The following is a 20911-nucleotide window of genomic DNA, read 5'->3' on the forward strand; positions in this document are numbered from 1 at the left end:
CCCTTCATCAGAAAAGGCTTTTCTGATGAAGGGTCTAGGCCCGAAACGTCAGCCTCTCTGCTCCTATGATGCTGCTTGGCCTGCTGTGTTCATCCAGCCTTGCACCTTGTTGTCTCGGATTCTCCAGCATCTGCAGTTCCTACTATCTCTGACATTATTTTAATCATTTGCTAACATAGAATCAAAAGAAAACAGTAGCTTTTCAAGGATATTTAAGTATATTGGGCTGGCTTTTCATGAAGCTGCAGATGTTTGAAGCCAATGGGCAGGACCTGCATGTGGAAGTCCCACTCCAGCACCCCACTGTTTCTTAGATCTCATTAACACTGATCAGGGAAGTAGGGTGGGCCATTACAACTACGTAGTAACCCAAACACAACAGGCTTTTTCAAACCCAATGCTGATTTCACACAGACCCTATTTTCACTTGACCGATTGCTTTGCAGTATGCAATTTACAAATCTTTAGAGTGTTGTGAATAATCTTGTAGGGTGCATAAGGACTGTAGAACTATCAAGCTGTCAATTTATTTAAATCATCAGCTAGTTAAAATAGTAAAAGAGGGAGATCCAGTCTATGTGAAACTTAAAATAAAAATTCCAGCAACGTCAATAGCTGTTTGTTGACATGAGCCTAAGTGATGTAGTTATTACAATATTAAACATTAGTTGCTTTCCACAAACTGTCTTTATCACAATGGAGCAGGGTCGGTGAGTGGGTTGTGGTTTGTAAGTTCACAGTTGTTTACAGCAATTATTTAAGAAATTATTAAGAGAGACTATCTTTGTGATGTGGGATTATGAATATAATTTTTATTTTTTTTAAGGGGTTAAGTGTTTGAGGGGATTTAAATGTATTAAATAGGCTTTCATGAATGGATGAAATAGCAAGAACTGCAGATGCTGGAGTCAGAAATAATGAAGTGTGGAGCTGGAGGAACACAGCAGGCCAGGCAGCTTCAGAAGAGCAGGGAAGCTGACGTTTCGAGTCAGGACTGAAGAAGAGTCCCGGCCCGAAATATCAACGTTCCTGCTCCTCTGATGCTGCCTGGCCTGCTGTGTTCCTCCAGCTCCACACTTGGTCATCTCTTTCATGAAAGGGACTTTTTTTTAATATAGTGATCTGTGTAACAGATATTTTATTTCATATCAGAATATGATCTGCCTGTTATGTGAGTTTGCACGGTGTGTGTAAGGGTAAAGAAGGTGGGTTGGGGGTCATGGGCTAGCATGAATTAGTATTAATTTGGGATTCAGGCTGTAAGGAACAATGGGGATAGGTGAGTAGTGCGTGTGGCATGGGTTGGGTGCCTAGGTTGTCATGGAGGTTGTGAGGGGCTGATGGGAATGAATGGAAGGTGAGGTGATAGAGCTTCATGTTTCAAAGGATCTCTGTTTAAAAGTCAGCGGTCTTCCATTTAGAGTAGAGATAAGATCTTTTTTTCTCTCCAAAGGTTATGACTCTTTGGGGCTCTCTTTCTGAAAAAATGGTGGAGGCATAGTCCTTGAATAGTTTTTTTTAAAGGCAGAGGTAAACAGATTATTTTAGCCAAGAGGGTGAAAGATTATCAGGTGTCGGTAGGAACGTGGATTTGAGTTTACCATCAGATCAGTCATTTTATTGAATAGTGGATTAGACTGAAGGACTTGCTCCTGCTCCTGATTTGTATGTTCATATATTCATAGCTAAAACTTATTCAAAAGCTCAAACCCCATAATAAACGTTTGCAAATACTAGAAATACACAGCTAGTCTAGTATCATCCCTGGGAAGAGAAATAAGCTGAATGTTTAAGGTTAATGAGTAACAGAACAGGGCTATATTAGAATTGTAATAGGTTTTAAAGTCAAATGAGAGCGTAAAAGGGAGGATGAAAAATTGGAGACGTTAAATCAAAAAGTGGTGCATTAGTGGTAATGTCACTGGTCAAGTAATCCAGAGTCATTTTCCAACATCACTCAGTTCTAAAGAAGAATAATCTCAGAATTGAAATGTTTGATTTGATTTGATTTGTTTTGATTGATTGATTGTCACATGTGCTGAAATAGTGAAAAGTTTTGTTTACGAGTGGTACTGGCAGATCACAGCAAGCAAAGGATGTACAGATCAAAAAGACTTAGAGGCAGACAGGTTACATTGCAGGTTACATTATTTGAGGCTAGAGTCCATTCAATAATCTGATAACAGCTGGAAAGAAGCTTCTCCTGAACCTAATGCAGTGTAGAGCTGGATGAACACAGCAGACCAGGCAGCATCAGAGGAGCAGGAAAGCTGACGTTTCGGGTCAGGACCCTTCTTGTGCATGTGTTCAAGCTTCTGTATCTTCTGCCTGACGCAAGATGTTGTAGGAGATCATTACCAGGGTGCAATGGGTCTTTGATGATATTGGCCACCTTTCTGCGGTAATTAGAGTTCATGGATGGAAGGTTGGCTTCGGTGATGGTCTGGGCTGTGCATACCACCTTCTGTAGTTTCATACAGTCCTGGGCAGAGCAGATGCTATACCAAACCGTTATGCACCCGGATAGTATGCTTTCAATTGTGCATGTGTAGTTTGTAAATGTTAACTCTCTCTCTAGATGGTGTCAGGCATATTGAGTCTCATCAACATTCTCTGCATTTGTTAGTAATAGTCATAGTTGACTTTATTCTACATGTAGATTACACAAATCAAAATCACAAAGGTAGCCTAGAAAATAGGTTGATTGTGTATGTTCAGGATGTCTTCTTGGAGCAATTTATTCTAGAGCTAATGAAGGAGCAGATTTATTTTAGACCCAATAATGAGCAAGGAAGCGGGATCAAATAATAACCTCCTGTTAAGGGAGTTTCTAGGTGATTGTAATCATAGATGTTCAGGATAAAGAGGAGAAATGTGAGCTTAGTACTGATGTTCCACAAGTTAAATAAAGAAAATTAAAAAGGCATGAAAATAGAGCTGGCTAGAATGTACTGGGAAACTGGGTTAGATGGTTGGACAGTAAAAATACAGTGATAAACTTGTAAGGTGATATTAAATAACTCTCAACAAAGATTTATCCCAATGAGAACTAAAGACTCCTTGAAAATGATGCACCATTCATGCTTAAATAAGGAAATTAAAGACACTATTAAACTGAAAGAAATATTATACTCATTTACAAAGACTACTGATAGGTCAGAACATTGAACCCATTTCAAATACTGGCAAAAAAAACCTTTAAGAATGTTGAAAGCAGAGAATGAGAGGAAGCTAGCTAGCACAATAATATAGAAGCTGATAACAACAGCTTTTAGAAGTAGTTAAATAGGAAAAGTGTAACTAAAGCTGGTGTAAGTCTCTAGAGAGAGAATTTGGGCAATTGATAGGGGGAAACAAATTAATGGTAGAGGCATTGAAGAGAGATTTTGGTCTGTTTTCCCTGTAGAAGACTTAGAAAACTTCCTAAAGATAGTTGAAAATCAAGAGGTTAAAATGAGAAAGGAATTTAAAATAATTACCATCACTAGCAAAGAAATTTAAGAAAAAATATAAGGCCTCGGGATTGACAAGCCCCCAGAACCTGCATCCTAGGGTCTTAAAAGGAGTGACTGTGGCTATGATAGAGAATTGGTTATGACTTTCTGAAATTCTTTACATTCTGGTAGGATCCTGGAGGATTGGAAAATAATAAATGTAACTCTTTATTCAAGGAAGGAGGGAAACAGAAAATAGAAAACTGTACATAGCTAATCTAACATCTGTCACAGGGAAACTGGCAGAATCCATTATTAAGGAAGTTATAACAGGACACTAAGAAAGCTCATTAGTTGGACGGCAGTGTGATGCCAACAGTGCACATTTATTACCTGCTCAGGTCACCATGTAGGCTCTGCCTTGTTGACCTCACCTTGTCTCATAAGGAGTGCTGATCCCCGAGTTAAACTCACCACCAGTTATTTTTCTCTAACGAGAAAGCAGTCTGTGGTCCTCTGGGATTATGGTGAATTTCACTTAAAAAAATTATGATGGGCTCAAGCAGAGTCAATGTGAGTTTGTGGAAGGAAAATTATGTTTAATTAATTTATTTGCAATGTTTTGAAGATGAAACAAGAAAAATGGATGAAGGAGAACCTGTAGATGTGATGTATTTGCAATTCAAAGGCATTTGATAAGTGTCACTTCAAAGGTTACTGATAACAGCACGTGGTGTAGGGCTATTATATTAGTATGGATAAATGATTGGTTAACTGATTAAAAGCAGAGGAAATGGACACTGGTTTTTTCTTTCAATTGACAAATTGTTACTAGTGGAGTGATACAGGAATCAGTAAAGGTAAAATCACCCTAGTCTTACCAGACCAGATGGCTGCTAGCTCATTAGAGAGAGAGACAACTGGTGATGGTTTAACTGGAGGGTCACCATGCCTCAGGCAAGAGGAGAGATTTAGAAGGAGAGTCCTTTATGGTGACCTCAGCCAGTACAGGAATTAATCCTATGCTGCTGGCATCTTTCTGCTGTCCAGCCAACCAAGTAAACTAACCCCCATCACAGAAATCAGAACTGGGGTCTCAACAGCGGAGGCGATGGCCTAGTGGTATTATTGCTGGACTGTTAATCCAGAGACCCAGATAATGTTCTGGGGACCCTGGTTTGAATCCCGCCATGGCAGATGGTGGAATTTGAATTCAATAAATATCTGGAATTAACAATCTAATGATGACCGTGAATCCATTGTCAATTGTCGGAAAAACCCATCTAGTTCACTAATGTCATTTAGGGAAGGAAACTGTCAGCCTTACCTGGTCTGGCCTACATGTGACTTGACTCCAGACCTACAGCAATGTGGTTGACTCTTAACTGCCCTCTGGGCAATTCGGGATGAACAATAAATGCTGCCTGGCCAGCGATGCCCTCATCCCGTGAATGAAATTAAAAAAAACTATTTACAAGCTTTCACTGATGACATGGCTGAAGATTTGATGGAATCAAGAGGTGTCTGGACTGGGTAGATAGGGAAAAGCTGTTCCCAGTTGTTTAGGGGTTGAGAACAAGAGGGCACAAAATAATTACCAAATCAGAAGCAATATGAACAGAAACTTTGCCATATAGCAGGTAATTAAAGTACTGTCTGAGTATGGAGGAGGCAGGTTCAACTGACCCATCCAAAAGGGAATTTGTTCTGTTTCAATAACAGACAGTGTGCAGGGTTACAGAGACAAGGTGAGAGAATGACTCTGGAGGAATTGTTCATTCAGAAAGCTGGTGCAAACATAGATGGTGGAATGGCCTGCTTCGCAACTGTAACAATTCTGTGAGCCTGAGAAGTAGTTCAGGGATGGTTCACCTAACTCATCCCTGGGATAAGGGCTTGTCTTATGAAGCAAGGTTGAACAGCTTTTAAGCTTATACTCACTGGAGCTTAGAAGAATAAGAAATGATCTTATTAAAACCTATAAGATTCTGAGGGGTCTTGATAGGATAGATACAGCGAGGAATTTGCTTTAGTGGGGGACACTGTAACTAGGGGGCATATCTTAGGAACGAGGCCTTATTTTGGAGACGGAACTGAGGAGTTTTATTTTTCTCTGTGACATTTGTTAGTTCCCTCGCCCAAAAAGCAGTGGAGACTGGGTTATTGAATTTATTCAAGCCTGGAATAGACAGATTGAAAGAATCAAAGGAAGTAGGCAAGAGTGGGCACTGGGGGTGAGTCCACAATCAGGTCAGCTATTATAAAATGGCAGAGGAAGCTTGAAGGGTCAAATGGCCAATTTCTGCTACTAACTACTCTAAGACCATATTTGTAAAGAAAAGGAAACAAAACAGAGGGCAGGGATTTTGGTCTGAAACTGTTGAACTCAGTTTTAAGTCCAGAAGGCTGTGAGGTGCTCAATCAAAAAGATAAACAATGCATTTTGTATGGCAGTAGGATTTAGCTTGCTGTCCGATTGTGACTTTGCTCCTGTCCACTGTATCAAACTCTGTGTCTGCTTTTATACATTTACGGACTGTATGTACAGAGTAACAGTTATAAACAAATCTCACCTCGATTTCACTAACTTCAGTTAAAAGCAAACTCACAATTATATAGTGTCTTTCAGAATCACGGGACACCTTGAATTCTCCACGGCTAATGTCATATTTGCCACTATTTAATGTTGGAAAATTGCCATCCAGTTTGCACGGAGTTAACATCCAAAAACAGCAACATGATAATAACTAGATAATCTGTTTCTGTGAAACTGTTTGCAGGGTAAACATTAACTGGGTATGACCCCCCCAATCATCTTCAAAATACTGATGTGGTATCTTTGACATTGAAATGACAGGACAGACTGGAGACTACATTTTCTGAAGAAGGGTCTAGGCCCGAAACGTCAGCCTTCCTGCTCCTCTGATGCTGCTTGGCCTGCTGTGTTCATCCAGCTGTACACCTTGTTATCTTAGGACAGACTGGGCCTTGGTTTAACTGCTTATCTGAAAGATGGTGGAGTACCAGTACTGCACTGCAATGTCAGCCTTGATTTTTAAGTTCAAGTCATGGATTAGGCCTTAAACTCAGAAGGTGATAGAGAAATAAGGAAAAAAATTTTTCTAATAGCAGTGGAATAAGTATCCAGAAGAGACAGAATAAAGGTAAATGCAAAAGATGTAAACATGGGGAAACATTTATTTAACTCAGAGACAAAAATGCTACAAACTGAGCCACGACTGACTCTCTCCAGTTCTCTCCTTACAAACCAGAGAAGTTACAATAGATTAAACAGACTGTTCACTTCCAAATCTTGTACGGGAGAACCAAATCAAAATTCCTGCAACATCACATTATGAGGAGGAAAGAGCATAGTGACCCATTAAGGGTTAATTGAGAAACATACACTGTGCTTGTTTTGTTTGTTGCAGTAATTAGATTGTACAGTTTACTTCAACAAATCTAGGTTTCTCATTCTATTTAACATCACTGTTGCTTCTCCATTACAATGAAAAGCATGATATGGTGTCATATTCAAGTGATGAATATGTTTGTTTGGGAATTAGTGCATGCAAACTTTGTCTTGACGTAATCTACTGGTTATCGCAAAATAATTGGTTGTCTATGATAAAAAAGCCATCAACTGCTCTAAATTTATGAAATGTAATCCTATTCTACCTTTGATAATGTTTTGAAGCTATCTGTTTTCCTACTTCAAGCCGAAATTAATTAAATAAAAACTGGGCCTGTTCCAGTTTCATTTTGTTCTTGAATGTAGTTCTTTGTTTTGGAAACTGACCTAATCAAAATACTGTTAGACTTTGGTTTAAATATTTTGCATAACATTGTTGAAATATATCTAGAATTAATATGCTGTTATCAAAGCATACATTCTGAATATTATCAATATTTATTATTCAGACTTTAACAGCTGTTGAGTTGCATGTCTGTCATATTTTTTTAAAATTTAGCTATATAATGATTCTTTTTTCCTAATAACCTTATCTGACTTGGTAATTCAATATTGGCTGGCTGTTTTGTCCAGCTAAGTCATTGGTCTGTGTAGTAATTGCTGGCAGATGTGAACATGATAGTCCAGATGAGGCAGTGTTGAATCCAGTAGCAGTACTGCAAATAGAATAATTATCAGTTCCTAGATCATACACTCTTCTAGGATATAAAACAAAAAGATCTAGACTTCAGCAAATAAGGAGGAGGATATTTGCTTACATATGATATTGCTGCATCATTGAATAAGGCAATGGTGCAAATGTGCAAAAAGTAAACCACCTATTGGAAAGTTACTTGAAATAATTTACCTATATACCTATATACACAGATGCAATAACTTGGATTAAGTAAAAGGTCCCTAGGGGTCAGCAATATTTGGTGAAACAATATTGAAAAATGAAAGAGCAATTTGTTAGAAGCAAGAAGTGTGTTGTTTCTTTGTTATCTAAGTAATCACACACGCCTTCAATTTCCCTATAGCCATCTAAAGTCTCTCAGTTAAGCCACTTTTTAAACTATCTTTTGAATATTATTAATGAATCTGCTTGCACCACCATTTCTGACAGTGCATTCTAGGACATAACAGACTGCAGAAAATAAATATTTTGCTCATGTTATCTCCAGCTCATTTGCCAATCAGCTTTAATCCATGCCTTCTGCATACTGACTCTGAAATAATTTCTCTTTATTTCTGTATCAAAGCAAGTCATGATTTTGAACATCTCTTAACCTTTTATACTTTAAGGAGACCAACCCCAGACATTTCATTCTCTACATGTAATTGAAGTTCCTTATCCCTGATAACTCACAGTAAATCTCTTCTAAGTTCTCTTAAGGGCTTTGACATCCTTCCAAAGTGTAGTGCCTAGAATTGTACACATTACTCCAACTGAGGCCTAATCAGTGACATATAAAAATAACCTTTTGTTTGCACTCTGTTGCTGTATTACTGTTATTGCTCTATTATTAAATATCATTATTATTATGCAGGATTCCGTATGCTTTTATAAAATCTAGCATTTTCCATTGCCAACTTTAAAGAATTAAGCCCTCAGTGTTCCTGCACTTGGTTTCTATTGCCTCACCGCATTCTTCCTACTAAAAGGTATCATTTCACATTACAGGTCAGGTATCCATCAGCTGAACATCTGAAATCTGAAAAGACCTAAAAATAACAGAAGTCCTTTTGGAAGTGGACCCTAACAAACCTGTTGACACACTGAATCTGGCCCTTTTGGAAAAAATACTTTCTTTGAATCGAATGGACCTGAACAAACCTAAAAATGAAGTTTTTCTTCAAAGTGCCAAACTCAGCATGTCTATGGGTCTGTTCGGGCCGTTTGGGAAAAAAAAAACTTTGCTTTTAGATATTTTTGGACCTGAAAGGACCAAGTAACTAGATCCAAGAAACAAAAATGCCCTTCATCTGAAAACCAGTTGGTTCTGAGGTTTTTGGATAAAGGATTCCTGACCTGTATTAAATTGCATCTGCCATGTATTTGCCCATTTCACCAGTCCAAATCCTCCCAAAGTCTTTGTTCACGACATTTGAGTTTATCTGCAAACATTGGAATTATGCCCTGTGTGCACAACCATACAATGTAAATAATAAGAGCAGCGGTCCTAATTCAAATCCTCACAGAACACCACTTTCCCCAGCCTGTAAATAAGATTCAGTATTTTCTCTGCTTTCTTCTCCTTATCCAATTTTGTATCCATGCTGCCTCTGTCCCTTTAATCCGAAGAGCTTTAATTTTGCTAATTTTGCTAACAAGTTTATTATGCAGTGGTAGTGTCCCTACTTCTGGGCCAGAAAGTCTGGGTTGAAGTCCCATCTACTCCAGACATCTGTCGTAACATGTTTGAACAGTTTCATCATAAAGTCGACATCAACTCTCATCAATCCTCTAAACTACCTTAAGAATATGATCAAGTTAATCAAATACAATTGGCCTTGAACAAATCCATGTTGACTTTCATTATTAGCCTGTACTTCTTTGAAATGCCAATTAATTTTGTTCTAGAGTATTATCTCTAATAGTTTCACACCAACAATATTAAATTAACTGCCCTCTAGTTGCTGGGCTTATCCCTCCCCATTATTCTGAAAAGAGTGCAACATTTGCAATTTTCTAGTCGTCAGTCACCATTCTCACACTTGGGGATGAAATCTGCCATCCTCACCTGGCCTGGCCTACATGTGATTTCAGAACCACGGCAATGTGATTCTCTGAAACGGCCCTCTGATATAACCTAGCAAGGCATTCCATTCAAGCACAGCTAAAGGCAGGCAATAAATGCTGGCCTGTCATTGAATCCGATGTCCCATAATGAATAGAAAAAAGGTTTAGAGAGTGATTATTTGAGGAATTTCATTGGTAGCACACGGGAATAGTTTGTACGAAAGCAGTATCAAGAAATTAGTTTTGGTAACCAAAAGTAGAGAGATATCAAATTGAACTGGTACAAAGTTGGAAATAAACCAGATACAATTGCATATCTAGTGATGATTGAAGACAAACTCTGTCTGTGTTATTTGTTTGAAAGAGGAAATCTGAATAGAGAGCTTGAGAACCCTCCTACAGCTCAAATTCTTCCTTCTGTCCAAAACGCAAGTCAGAAAGAAACTGAAAGGTAGCTAGTATCAGAGAAACTCAAAGAGAAAAGTGATTCAAGATATTTGATTAATCACAATTGATTAGTGATAATCAACCCATGTCATTTATGGTATGGGAAGTAAATTGTAAATGATTGTAGATTCAGGAAATATTTGCTTTTAAAACATCTTTATTTACTTAAAGCTGATAGGTAGAATATTACATTTATTCTTGTATATATTCTCTTGTACTTGTATACAAATCTGTAGTCCCCTATTCAGCCTAATAACAATTTATGCTAAAAAGATCATGTACACATTTAATACAAGTTTGACAGTCAGAACAGAATTAAATTAAATAGGAAATAATGATGCATCATTTTGCCCATGTTTCTATATCAAGATTTCTTAAGTTACAGATAATATGGAGTAACGCTTCATATCATTGTCAAAGTTTATTGAAATATTTTGAACTGCAATTGGCTTAATTATATATAGAGTATAGAAGTTCACAACTAGAAGTAAGATTGTACAATTAGATGTAACAATTTAGAAAAATTCTCGAATTTGATGCAAATTTGGATAAGAATTAAAATAATATACATTGGAAGAGCTGAACAAAACATATATTTGGACATTTTCTAACTAACTTCCAGAATCTGTTAGCCTTGTAAAATAAAATGTTCAATTTACGAAGTGCAACCTTGAAATCTCAATAGCTTTCTCTCATAATAGGCATGTAGAGGTGCACCGATCATAACCAGTTTGCCACAACTGGATTTATAATACTCCACTTCAAACTAGTGTCCAGTTTTCCTGATTTTTGTTTTGAAATCACTTTTTCACTACTAAATGTCATAGAAGTTTTCAATTGAATTGAGCATAGGAACCCATGGTTCATATCAGGATCAGGATCAGGATCATGTATCCACTTATGCAGTAAAGATTCTGCATATCAAGACCTTTGAACAGAAGGAAGTCCAATAAAATACACTCTCTTAAGCAGGTCAAATAGTTCCTCCAGAGAATCTGTGCAGATGGTAATTAGAATCTAAATATATATTATCCAGTAGTGACCTTGATCTATTTATAAGTCTTCCAATTAAAACTGATTTGAGAACATGCCCAAAATATGTTGAAAAAGAATCAGTTTCTCTTCATATATTTCCAACATTATTGTGTGCTACCTGGGCTGAAACCTCAACATATGAAACTTCGGTGAAGTTTGAAAGTTTCAGTCAGGTGTCAATTGACTCTATCTTAGTCATTTGCAAGTAGGCAGCATAAAAGCTTCACTGTACATGGAACATAGAACATAAGACAGTACAGGCCCTTTGGCCCACGATGTTGTGTCAAACTTTTACCCTAAACCTAAGGTCTATCTAACCTCCACCCCTACCTTATACTATCATCCATATGCCTATCTAATAGCCGCTTAAATGCCCCCAATTGAGGCCGACTCCACTACCCTCTCTGGCAACGCATTCCACACCCCTACCACTCTCGGAGTAAAGAACCTACCTCTGACTTCTCCCCTATATCTACCTTCATTCACTTTAAAACTATGCCCCCTTGTAATAGCTACCTCCACCCTAGGAAAACATAGATTACCATCTTTTCATTACAGAGGTTTTCAGTGTGATACACAATTATCTCTGATTAAGTTTTAGCTCATAGTGCACAAGAACAGCCAATGACTTAAAGAGAAATAATTCAAATATTACAATAATTATAAATTATTTGAATGATTTTTAAGTGCCAAAACTTTAGTATTGTACTTAAATCTGGATGTGAGAAATGTTGGATCAGCTATGATCCTACTGAATGGTAAAACAAACTAAGGGACCAAATGACCCTACTTCTGTTCCTATTTCTTATGGTCTTCTAACTTTACTGTACATTCCACTAACTAGAATTATGTATGAAATTAAAAGTCTTCCTAAATTCTTTGCCATTGTAATAGGAAAATTTGTGACCTTGTCCATCATTCATTTATTGCAATAGACTTTTGGTGATCGGGTCCTCGCACCAGCTTCTTGGCTAGTTCCACTTTTTGTCGTATTTTCTACCTTTGGAGCTGCAAATGGTTCTTGTTTCACAGCTGGCAGGTAAAAAAAAATTCATCAAAACCGAAAACAAATATGCATTTTCCTAATTTGTTTCCAATGTATCACATATTCTTTGGCTAAGTGTATGAACAGGAATCTACTTCCAAACCACTGCAAATGTTATCCATAAGCTCATCTCTCAATATGGCAAGACAATAATCTAAAATACACCGTTGTTTTAAAAAATATACTTTATAGTTGAGGGGGTGAAAGCTGTGAAATTTTCACATCACCATGATGCACAAGAGGGGAGCTTTAATGAACACAATTGTGGAAACCAACTCATTCAAAGAATGAAACTGCTTTCATTTTTGGAGGAGTTCAAGTAATTCACTGTTGAGAGGTAAGTCTGTAATGCCAATGTGGAAAATAACATGTATTCCTAAAATATTGGAGTTGTATTAGAGAAGTTGAGCCCTTCTCCTTGGAGAGATGTTTGGGAGAAAGCTTAATAAAGGTTTTCAAAACCATGAAAGGTCTTGACAGAATAGGTAAGAAGAAATGTTTCCAATTGGTAAAACAGTCAAAATCAAAAGGACACTCTCATTAGGATGAATGGCACAGGAACCAATGGCAAAAAGAGGAAAGCTTTTTAATGCAATAAATGGTTAGCATCCTGAATACACTGCCTGAGTGTTTGGTGGAGGCAGACTCAATTCTGGCTTCAAGAGAGAATTGGATCATTTTTATGCAGAGAGAGAAAAAAAAATTGCAGAAGCATCAGAGCTACAGATTTGCTCTTGCAGTGAGCCGCATGAAAAATGGGCTCCTTCTATGTTGCAACCATCTTGTGATATAATTCTGATTTTCGTTATATTGGTCAGAGAGCAGGAAATCACCCTGTTCTACATTAAGCGAGTCCAACTGACTCAAAGCAGTGGGCAAATGTTCCACAGATGTAGCTGATAGCAATTGGCATCAAATTCTGGATGGAGGCAGTGACGAGATGAGGATCATTGAGATAGGTGCCTTTCTGTTTACACTAATCCGAATAACAATGGGACAGAGTGCACAGCAGTTCCACCCTGTGAGCAAAGATCACATATGTTATCAATAGGTGCAAGCTCCTTTCAACTTATTTCTACTTCCTTTCAGTGCCTGGCTCAGTCATATAATCTGCTTCTGGCTCAGGGAACATTGTTACATGGCAAATAAATGAAATAGATTGACATGCACATTTAAAAAAAGAAACATACTTTCTCTGCTAATATTGAAGAGGGAAACAGGCACAAACTCACTTTCTCCTAAACAGTGAAGTTGCTGGAGAAGCTCAGCAGGTCTGGCAGCATCTGTGAAGAGAAATCAGAGGTAACATTTCGGGTCTGATGACCCTTCTGGGGTCTGTGGAAGGGTCACTGGACCCGAAACATTAACTCTGATTTCTCTTCACAGATGCTGCCAGACCTGCTGAACTTTTCCAGCAACTTCTGTTTTTGGTCCTGATTTACAGCATCTGCAGTTCTTTCGGTACTCCTAAACACTGATCACAAAAATGTAGTATGCTCCTATCAGTCTGTACACAACAGTCTTTTTCAAGCTCTCTTTGGTTTGTGAAAATTAACTAATAGCCAAAACTTTTTTGTGCATCTGAGGAGTTGTTCTGATTTCATCTTTTCTAAACAGACTTACATTTGTCACAGCCCGTGAGGGTCACATGGTTAAGATTTTGTCGTACATCAATGTCAGATATTTAACACCTTCACCGGCTCTCCTGTTCAATGTAAGTGATCCGTGCTTTCAATTACAACTATAAAAAATTCAAAAAGCCTGGTACTATGCTGTAAAATGATAATAAAATGGCAGTAAGATTGTGTTGGTGTTTGCACAGCAATAGAAATAATGGAAAGTCAACATCAATAAAAATTTTATACACTGTCCAAATAAGTATCTGAATATGTTGAAAATGTTGTGATTGTGTGAAAATTACTTACTATTCTAGTCCAACACACCTAACTTAATTGAAGCTTTGCCATAGAAAACTAACTATGACTGTCATGGGTCTGTATTTTATGATAGTGCTTTAGAATGCAAGCCATTTAAAAAGCAACTTAAACAGAATTCCTTTTCTTGTATTATGAGATTATCTGGTGCCATTTCATTAGCAATAGCCGTGATTAGAGTTAGTTATTTATGGTCAAGAAACCAATAACTTGTAGATATGACATCACCGAATGCAAACATAAGTCTAAATCCTGAATTCAGTTCAAAATTTATGTAAGAATGAATAAAGAGTGAAAATAAGCCAAGTATTTTACACCATCATCATTGTCTAATCTGAGATTTACCAGGATGTTGCCTGGCTGGAGAGTTTTAGTAATGAAGAGAGATTGGATAGACTGTGGTTGTTCTCCTTGGAGCAAAGAGTTTTGAGGGGGGACATGATTGAGATGTATAAAATTGAGGAGCATTGACAGGAAAGAACTTTTCCCTTTGGTAAAGAGCTCAATCACTAAGGGGCATAGATTTATGGTAAGGGGCAGAGATTTACAGGGGATGTGAGGAAAATTGTTTTCACTCATAGGGTGGTGGGAATCTGGAACTCACTGCCTGTAAGGGTGTTCGAGATGGAAACATTCATAACATTTAAGAAGTATTTATATGTGCACTTGTGATTCCAATGCGTACAAGGCTATGGACCAAGTGCTGGAAAATGAGATTAGCATAGTTGAATGCTTCATTTTGACTGGGGCATAGTCAAAAAGCTGAAGAACCTTTTATTTCTGTGCTGAGTCTATGACTCTATACTAAGCTATCACAAAACAAAAGTCAACAATATAACCTTGCATAATAATTTACCACAAACCTCTAAGTTACAACAGATCAGAAAGATAGATGAAGACAAGTTTTGCCATTGAAAATTAACAAATGTAGAAATTTAATACTTTAGTAGATACTTTAACAGGTTAGTCTCATTCTGTAGACCTCCTTATTATATCAAAGTTCTTCATAACAAAAGATTAGTTGGGCTTCTGTGTCCAGGATTGAACAATAATTCTAAAAGTGCTTACCTTAAAGCTGCTAAATAAAACAACAACGCTTGTGAAACCAAAGCAATTGCTCCCTGAATGTATCTTCGCATCATAAGGGGGTAGAATGGGCACTTTCTTTCTTGATGGTTAAGTTAGTACAATAAGGTGGTACATTCTTCAACAGTTCTAATTCGTGTTTTGAAACAGGTTTGCTGGAAAATTCTGATCCAATAGAAAACAGGCCTTTTTAGCATATACAGAACAAAAAAAAACTAAACAGTACTTTTATTCAATGGAAGAGACATGTGGAATAGATATTTTAAGAAGACTTCTGATTTGCTGATGATGTTTTTTTCTGTTCTTTTTTGGAATTAAAATCAGCTGATAAATTTCCTGGTATTAAATGTAATTTCAATTGTAACCACTCTTCAGTTACCTAACTATTATACTGCACTCTATTTTTCAGGGCTTTCTAGCTATTGTCTACATAATTCCAGCGGATATTAACACCCTTATAAATTACTTCAGCTTTGCTTCCTGGATTTTTTATGGACTGACTACATTCTCCCTGATTGTTATGAGATTTACAAGAAAAAGTCTGAATAGACCAGTAAAGGTTAGAGTTATGTGGTCTTTCTTTCCCATATGAATGTATTAGTATATCATAGAATCCCTACAGTGTGGAAACAGGCCCTTTGGCCCAACAAGTCCACACCGAACCTCAGAGCATCCCACCCAGACTGATCCCCCTATAAACCCACCTAATCTACACATCCCTGAACTGACAATTTAGCATGGCAAATCCACCCTAGCCTGCACATTTTTGGACTGTGGGAGGAAACCGGAGCACACGGTGGAAACCCATGCAGACATGGGGAGAATGTGCAAACTCCACACAGACAGTCGCCTGAGGGTGGAATCACCGTGCCACCCCACCCCCCTCCATTCCTGGAAACACTGCAATACAAGGTCAATGCGCGGAGTGAATGCAGCAAGCCCTGCTCCAAAAATCAGATTAATATATGGTCTTTAAGTAAAGGACGTATCAGATATTAAAGCTGATAAGAATAGAAACAACACTTCTATAATATAGTCTAGATAATAAATAGATGCGTGGTTTCCGTTCTGAGGTTTTTTTTAAAAGAAGTCAGAAAATCATTTGGAACAGTGAACTATAGACTTCATTTCCAAGAAAGCATGTGTCTTAAGTACCCAGAAGGATGGTTGTTGAGTTAAAGTGTTTACAAAGTTAAACATTTACATAGAGAAAACAGATCAGATCCTCTCCCTCACTTGAACATTATTGGTAGGTTGCATTGCCCTTAATTGGCTCTGCAAATATATTAGTCAATTGGAAAACGTGAGTAATTTACTGGTGGTGGTTAATAAGTTAAAAAAAATGGTGATTTAGGATTGGGGGAAAAAATTCAGTTGTGTGCATGAGCACTTCTAGATGCAAAAACAAATCAGAGGTTTTAGTATTAGTAAGACTGTACCTAGAGTACAGTTTTGTTCCACTTATTTGAGGAGGGATGCAGTTGTATTGGAGGCAATTCACAAGATCAATTCCAGAGGTGAGAGGTTTGTCTTTTGAAGAGATTGAACACCTTAGGCCTTGGGATTGATAACAGTAAGAGGCTATTTACTTGAGGCATAGAAGGTGCTAAAGGGGATTGACAAAATAGATAGAGAGGATGTTTCCTTTTGTGGGCAATCTTGAACAAGAAGTCATAGTTTTAGGATAAACAATGGCAGATTTAAAACAGATGAGGAGGATTTACTTCTCTAAAAGAGTCATGAATCTGTGCAATTCACTATCCCAGATTACAGTGCATGCTGGGACAATGAGTAAATTTAATGAGGAGATAGGCAGATTTTTAATTGTTAATGGATTGAAGGATCGTAGAGAGTGGGCAGGAGAGTAGAGTAGAGTAGAGTTGAGGCTGAGATGAGGTCAGCCACGATTGTATCAAATGGCAGAGCAGACTTGAGGGGCTGAACTGCCTACTCCTGGTCTTCGTTCTTACGTTGAATTAGAGCTCTTGTACTTGTTGATGGGCTTCTGGATGTCAGAAACGTGACTTGATTTTTTAAAAAACTCAAACCATTCCTGTATTCATATTGTTAAACCTTTTTTTGTTTCAGATCCCAATGGTTTTTCCAATTATAGTGACTATTGTCTCTATCTACTTGGTTCTTGCTCCAATCATTGACTCTCCAGAGTTGGCATATTTATATTGTTCACTATTTATTGGTGGAGGATTGATATTTTACGTCCTGTTCATTTACTTTCACTTCAGCTGGACCCAAAAAGTGATTAGTAAGTAGTCACTATTTTTGTTTAATATAATTATCAGTTCATTTGACAACTAGCAATACCAAACCAAACAGATAATGAAGTGATTCAAATTATAAACTAATTCAAGTATGTTTATCCTAAAAACAGTCTAGAATGTAACCTTTGATGATTAAACTGAATGAGCCCAGTCATCTTTTTAAGTGATGGAGCAATACAGCACAGGGTGGGAATAGGTTAAATTTCAATGTTGAATTCCATATCTGAGCTGTATTCCTTTGATCAAGGTCCAATCAATTCCTCATGCAGAGATTAGAATCAAGAAAAAGTGCAACTAGAGGGAAGAACCAGAACAGTCAGTGAGGATTTTGTTGGAGTGGTAACAGTCCTTAAATATATCTCAAATTGAAACCCTAAGAAGCTGGCTTATGATGGGATTGAGAGGGCATGATATGAAACTTAGAAGTGGGGCAAGAAATTAAATAATGTATTTTAAACCCGTAAATAATTAATTTAGACTAGACCTTTGGATCACTAGCCTAGTTAAAATATCATCATCTCAATTTACAAAATATAACTAGTAAATTTGATGTTGTTTTTAAACTCTGGGGTTTGTAAGAACATTACTATCAAACACAAGATGAGACCACTTATCATTACGCTATTTATTCCAGCAGGCAGGTGGAAGTAGCAGCTATCACACAAGTAATATCAAATGGGTCACAGATATAAATACTGAGGTTGTAGTCATGCTCGCCGAGCTGGTGGGTTTGGTTGCAAATGTTTTGTCACCCTGCTGGGTAACATCGTCAGTGCGCCTCTGGTGAAGCATTGGTGTTCTGTCCTGCTTGTTATTTATATGTCTCGGTTTGCTGGGGTGATTGGTATTATTTTTGGTTTTGTTTCTCAGTGGTTTGTACACAGGGTCTAATTCAATGTGTTTCTTGATGGAGTTCTGGTTGGAATACGAGGCCACCAGGAATTGCCTGGCGTTGTCTCTGTTTGGCTTGCGTGATTATCAATGTGTTGTCCCAGTCGAATTTGTGTTCCTTGTTATCCGTGCGTAGTGAGATAAGTGAGAATTGGTCGTGTCTCTTCGTGGCTAGTTGGTGTTTGTGTATCTCTATAATCAATTTTCTTCCAGTTTGGCCAATGTAGTGTTTCCTCACAGTCCTTGCATGATATTTTGTATGTTACCCCAGTTTTGCTGGTTTTGGGTACGGGATCCTTTACATTCATCAGTAGTTGTCATAGGGTGGTTGTTGGTTTGTGGGCTACTCTGATACCTTGGAGTCTGAGCATTCTTGTGGTCATCTCTGAAATGTCCTTGATGTATGGTAGGGTGATATGTAATTCTGGTCGTGTTGTGTTCTGTCTCGGAGATAATAGCGGATTGTGCTTTTTGGGTATCCAATTGTTCTGAAGACTCCATCTTGTTCTGTTCTCTTCCTGTTCTGCTTTGCGTAGTTCCAGGTTGCTGCAATGTGTTGTGACTCATTTAAATAGTGTCCTGATGCAGCTCTGTTTGTGGGCATTGGGATGGTTGCTCGTGTAATTGAGTATTTGGTCCATATGGATGGTTTTTCTGTATACGGTAGTCTCGAGTTCCCAGTTGTTTTTATGTTCTACCATTATGTCCAGGAAGGGTAGTTGTGGGCATTGGAGTGGTTGCTCGTGTAATTGAGTATTTGGTCCATATGGGTGGTTTTTCTGTATACGGTAGTCTAGAGTTCCCAGTTGTTTTTATGTTCTACCATTATGTCCAGGAAGGGTAGTTGATTATTGTTCTCTTCTTCTTTCATGAATTTTATAACGGTAAGGACATTGTTTATGTGTCAGTGGGTTTCTTCCAGTTTAGTGCGTTTCATAATCACGAAGGTGTCATCTACATATCAGACCCAAAGTTTGGGTTGTATGGGGGAGGGGAAAAGTGCTAACCTTTGCAATCAGTTCTGATATTGGGGATCCTATGTGTACCAGCACTTCCCACTTAAACAGATTTGATTGAAGCAAGAAGAGCCAAAACTAATCTAATGATTTCTGTTTTAATTAAGCAACGGATCTTGTATGTAAAGCTTAATAAAGTGTTTGGCAAAAATTAAAGCTCTGGTTAACAATACAAAGTTCATGAAATAGGAGTTAGTGTGGGCTTGCAGAAAATACTTGGCCCAAGAATAGAAGTGTCAGGGAAAATGGTCTTTCCTGACTGGGCCATAGCAGTAAATAATGTTCCCCAAAGATCTGTGCTACAGTCACTGCACTTTTGTATTCATATCAGAGCATAGTGGTAACATTACTGCATTAGTAATCCAAAGGCCCAGACTAAAGACCTGGAGTAATGAATTCAAATCCCACAAAGGGAGATGGTTATGTAGTGGCAATGTCTTTGGACTGATAATAGAGGAATATGGGGTTGAATATTAGCTGTCTTTAAAGTCCAGTCATGCACTCAGTCAAGTACTGTCAGTCCATAGCTGCATTGCACAATTCTTGTTAATGGCCCCAGACATAGAAGACAGAAGCAATTGGAACTCCACTTTACTGATGGGACCTGGAGGATGGGTGGCGCACGTGCACTCAAAACCCATGGAATGGGTCCTAAAATATTGGTGACTGATATCCAAGATGGTCTTCTCGCCTTCTAAGTGGTGAGCTGGAATCAACAGGTTATTGCTATCATTTTCAGACCAGGAACTGTCCCATTCTAGTTTCTATCTGGTGAATTGAAGAATGGGGAAACTGCAGAACAATGAGGTGAGGTTACATAAGAATGTTTATTCATGCAAATAGGCCTCTTGCGTAAGAATCTGTCTTCCTTTTCAAAACTTGGTTGGAAATGAGGCTTGACATTGAAAATCTGATTACCATCAAACTTGTGATTCTCCCAACATTCTAGAGGAAAGGTTCAATTCTATAAAAACATCTTTCATTTCTGTTCAGTATATGTTTCGTATAGTGAAAGCACCTTTTGCATTTTAACACATAAGTAACCACTTGAAATTATAAAATTTCTTCACATAATCCACTTGTTCATGATTGCCAGTGACCTATTTGTCATCAAAACAATCTTTTAATTGTGTCCCCAGGGCCTATTACCAAACATCTGCAGCTGTTGATGGAAGTGGCACCAGCAGAGACTGAAATGTAAAAATCATCTATTACTTCACTTTTAATACTTAACATGGCTGAAGATGGATATCAGGCACTGATGGCTGTATTATTTCCTGACATATTGAAAAAATCTTCTGTACTGTTTATAATATCTCAAAGTAAATGCTATTGCTTGCAATTATCAGAAATATGTACCATTGTGTTAACATTCTGACACTTTGAATGTGTGCTGTTAAAAAAACTCACACTATGATGCATGTTTGTGTACTTATTAATTAAAATTTATATTGAAGGACCCTCATTCTTTAGTGTACCAATTTGAATTGATACAGTCAGATCTGCACTACAGTGTCAAAGTAATGCACCAAATCAAAATCAAGTATCAC

General features: G+C 37.7%; 1 protein-coding gene and 1 pseudogene across 1 annotated transcript in view; one reads left to right on the forward strand and one right to left on the reverse strand.

The window, feature by feature from the left end:
- slc7a9 (solute carrier family 7 member 9) overlaps positions 1–20674 on the forward strand; it is a 62014-nt gene extending 41340 nt beyond the window's left edge. Inside the window, exons 9-13 of the mRNA XM_048605909.1 lie at positions 12046–12149; positions 13773–13869; positions 15585–15734; positions 17264–17438; positions 20501–20674. Of these exons, the coding sequence (XP_048461866.1) occupies positions 12046–12149; positions 13773–13869; positions 15585–15734; positions 17264–17438; positions 20501–20562 (588 nt within the window). The 3' untranslated portion in view covers positions 20563–20674. The remainder of the gene's footprint in view (positions 1–12045; positions 12150–13772; positions 13870–15584; positions 15735–17263; positions 17439–20500) is intronic.
- Positions 16051–16225, reverse strand: LOC125485077 (annotated as a pseudogene).
- Positions 20675–20911: the final 237 nt, after the last annotated feature.

This window comes from Rhincodon typus, chromosome 15, assembly GCF_021869965.1.
Source record: "Rhincodon typus isolate 14 chromosome 15, sRhiTyp1.1, whole genome shotgun sequence".
NCBI lineage: Eukaryota > Metazoa > Chordata > Chondrichthyes > Orectolobiformes > Rhincodontidae > Rhincodon > Rhincodon typus.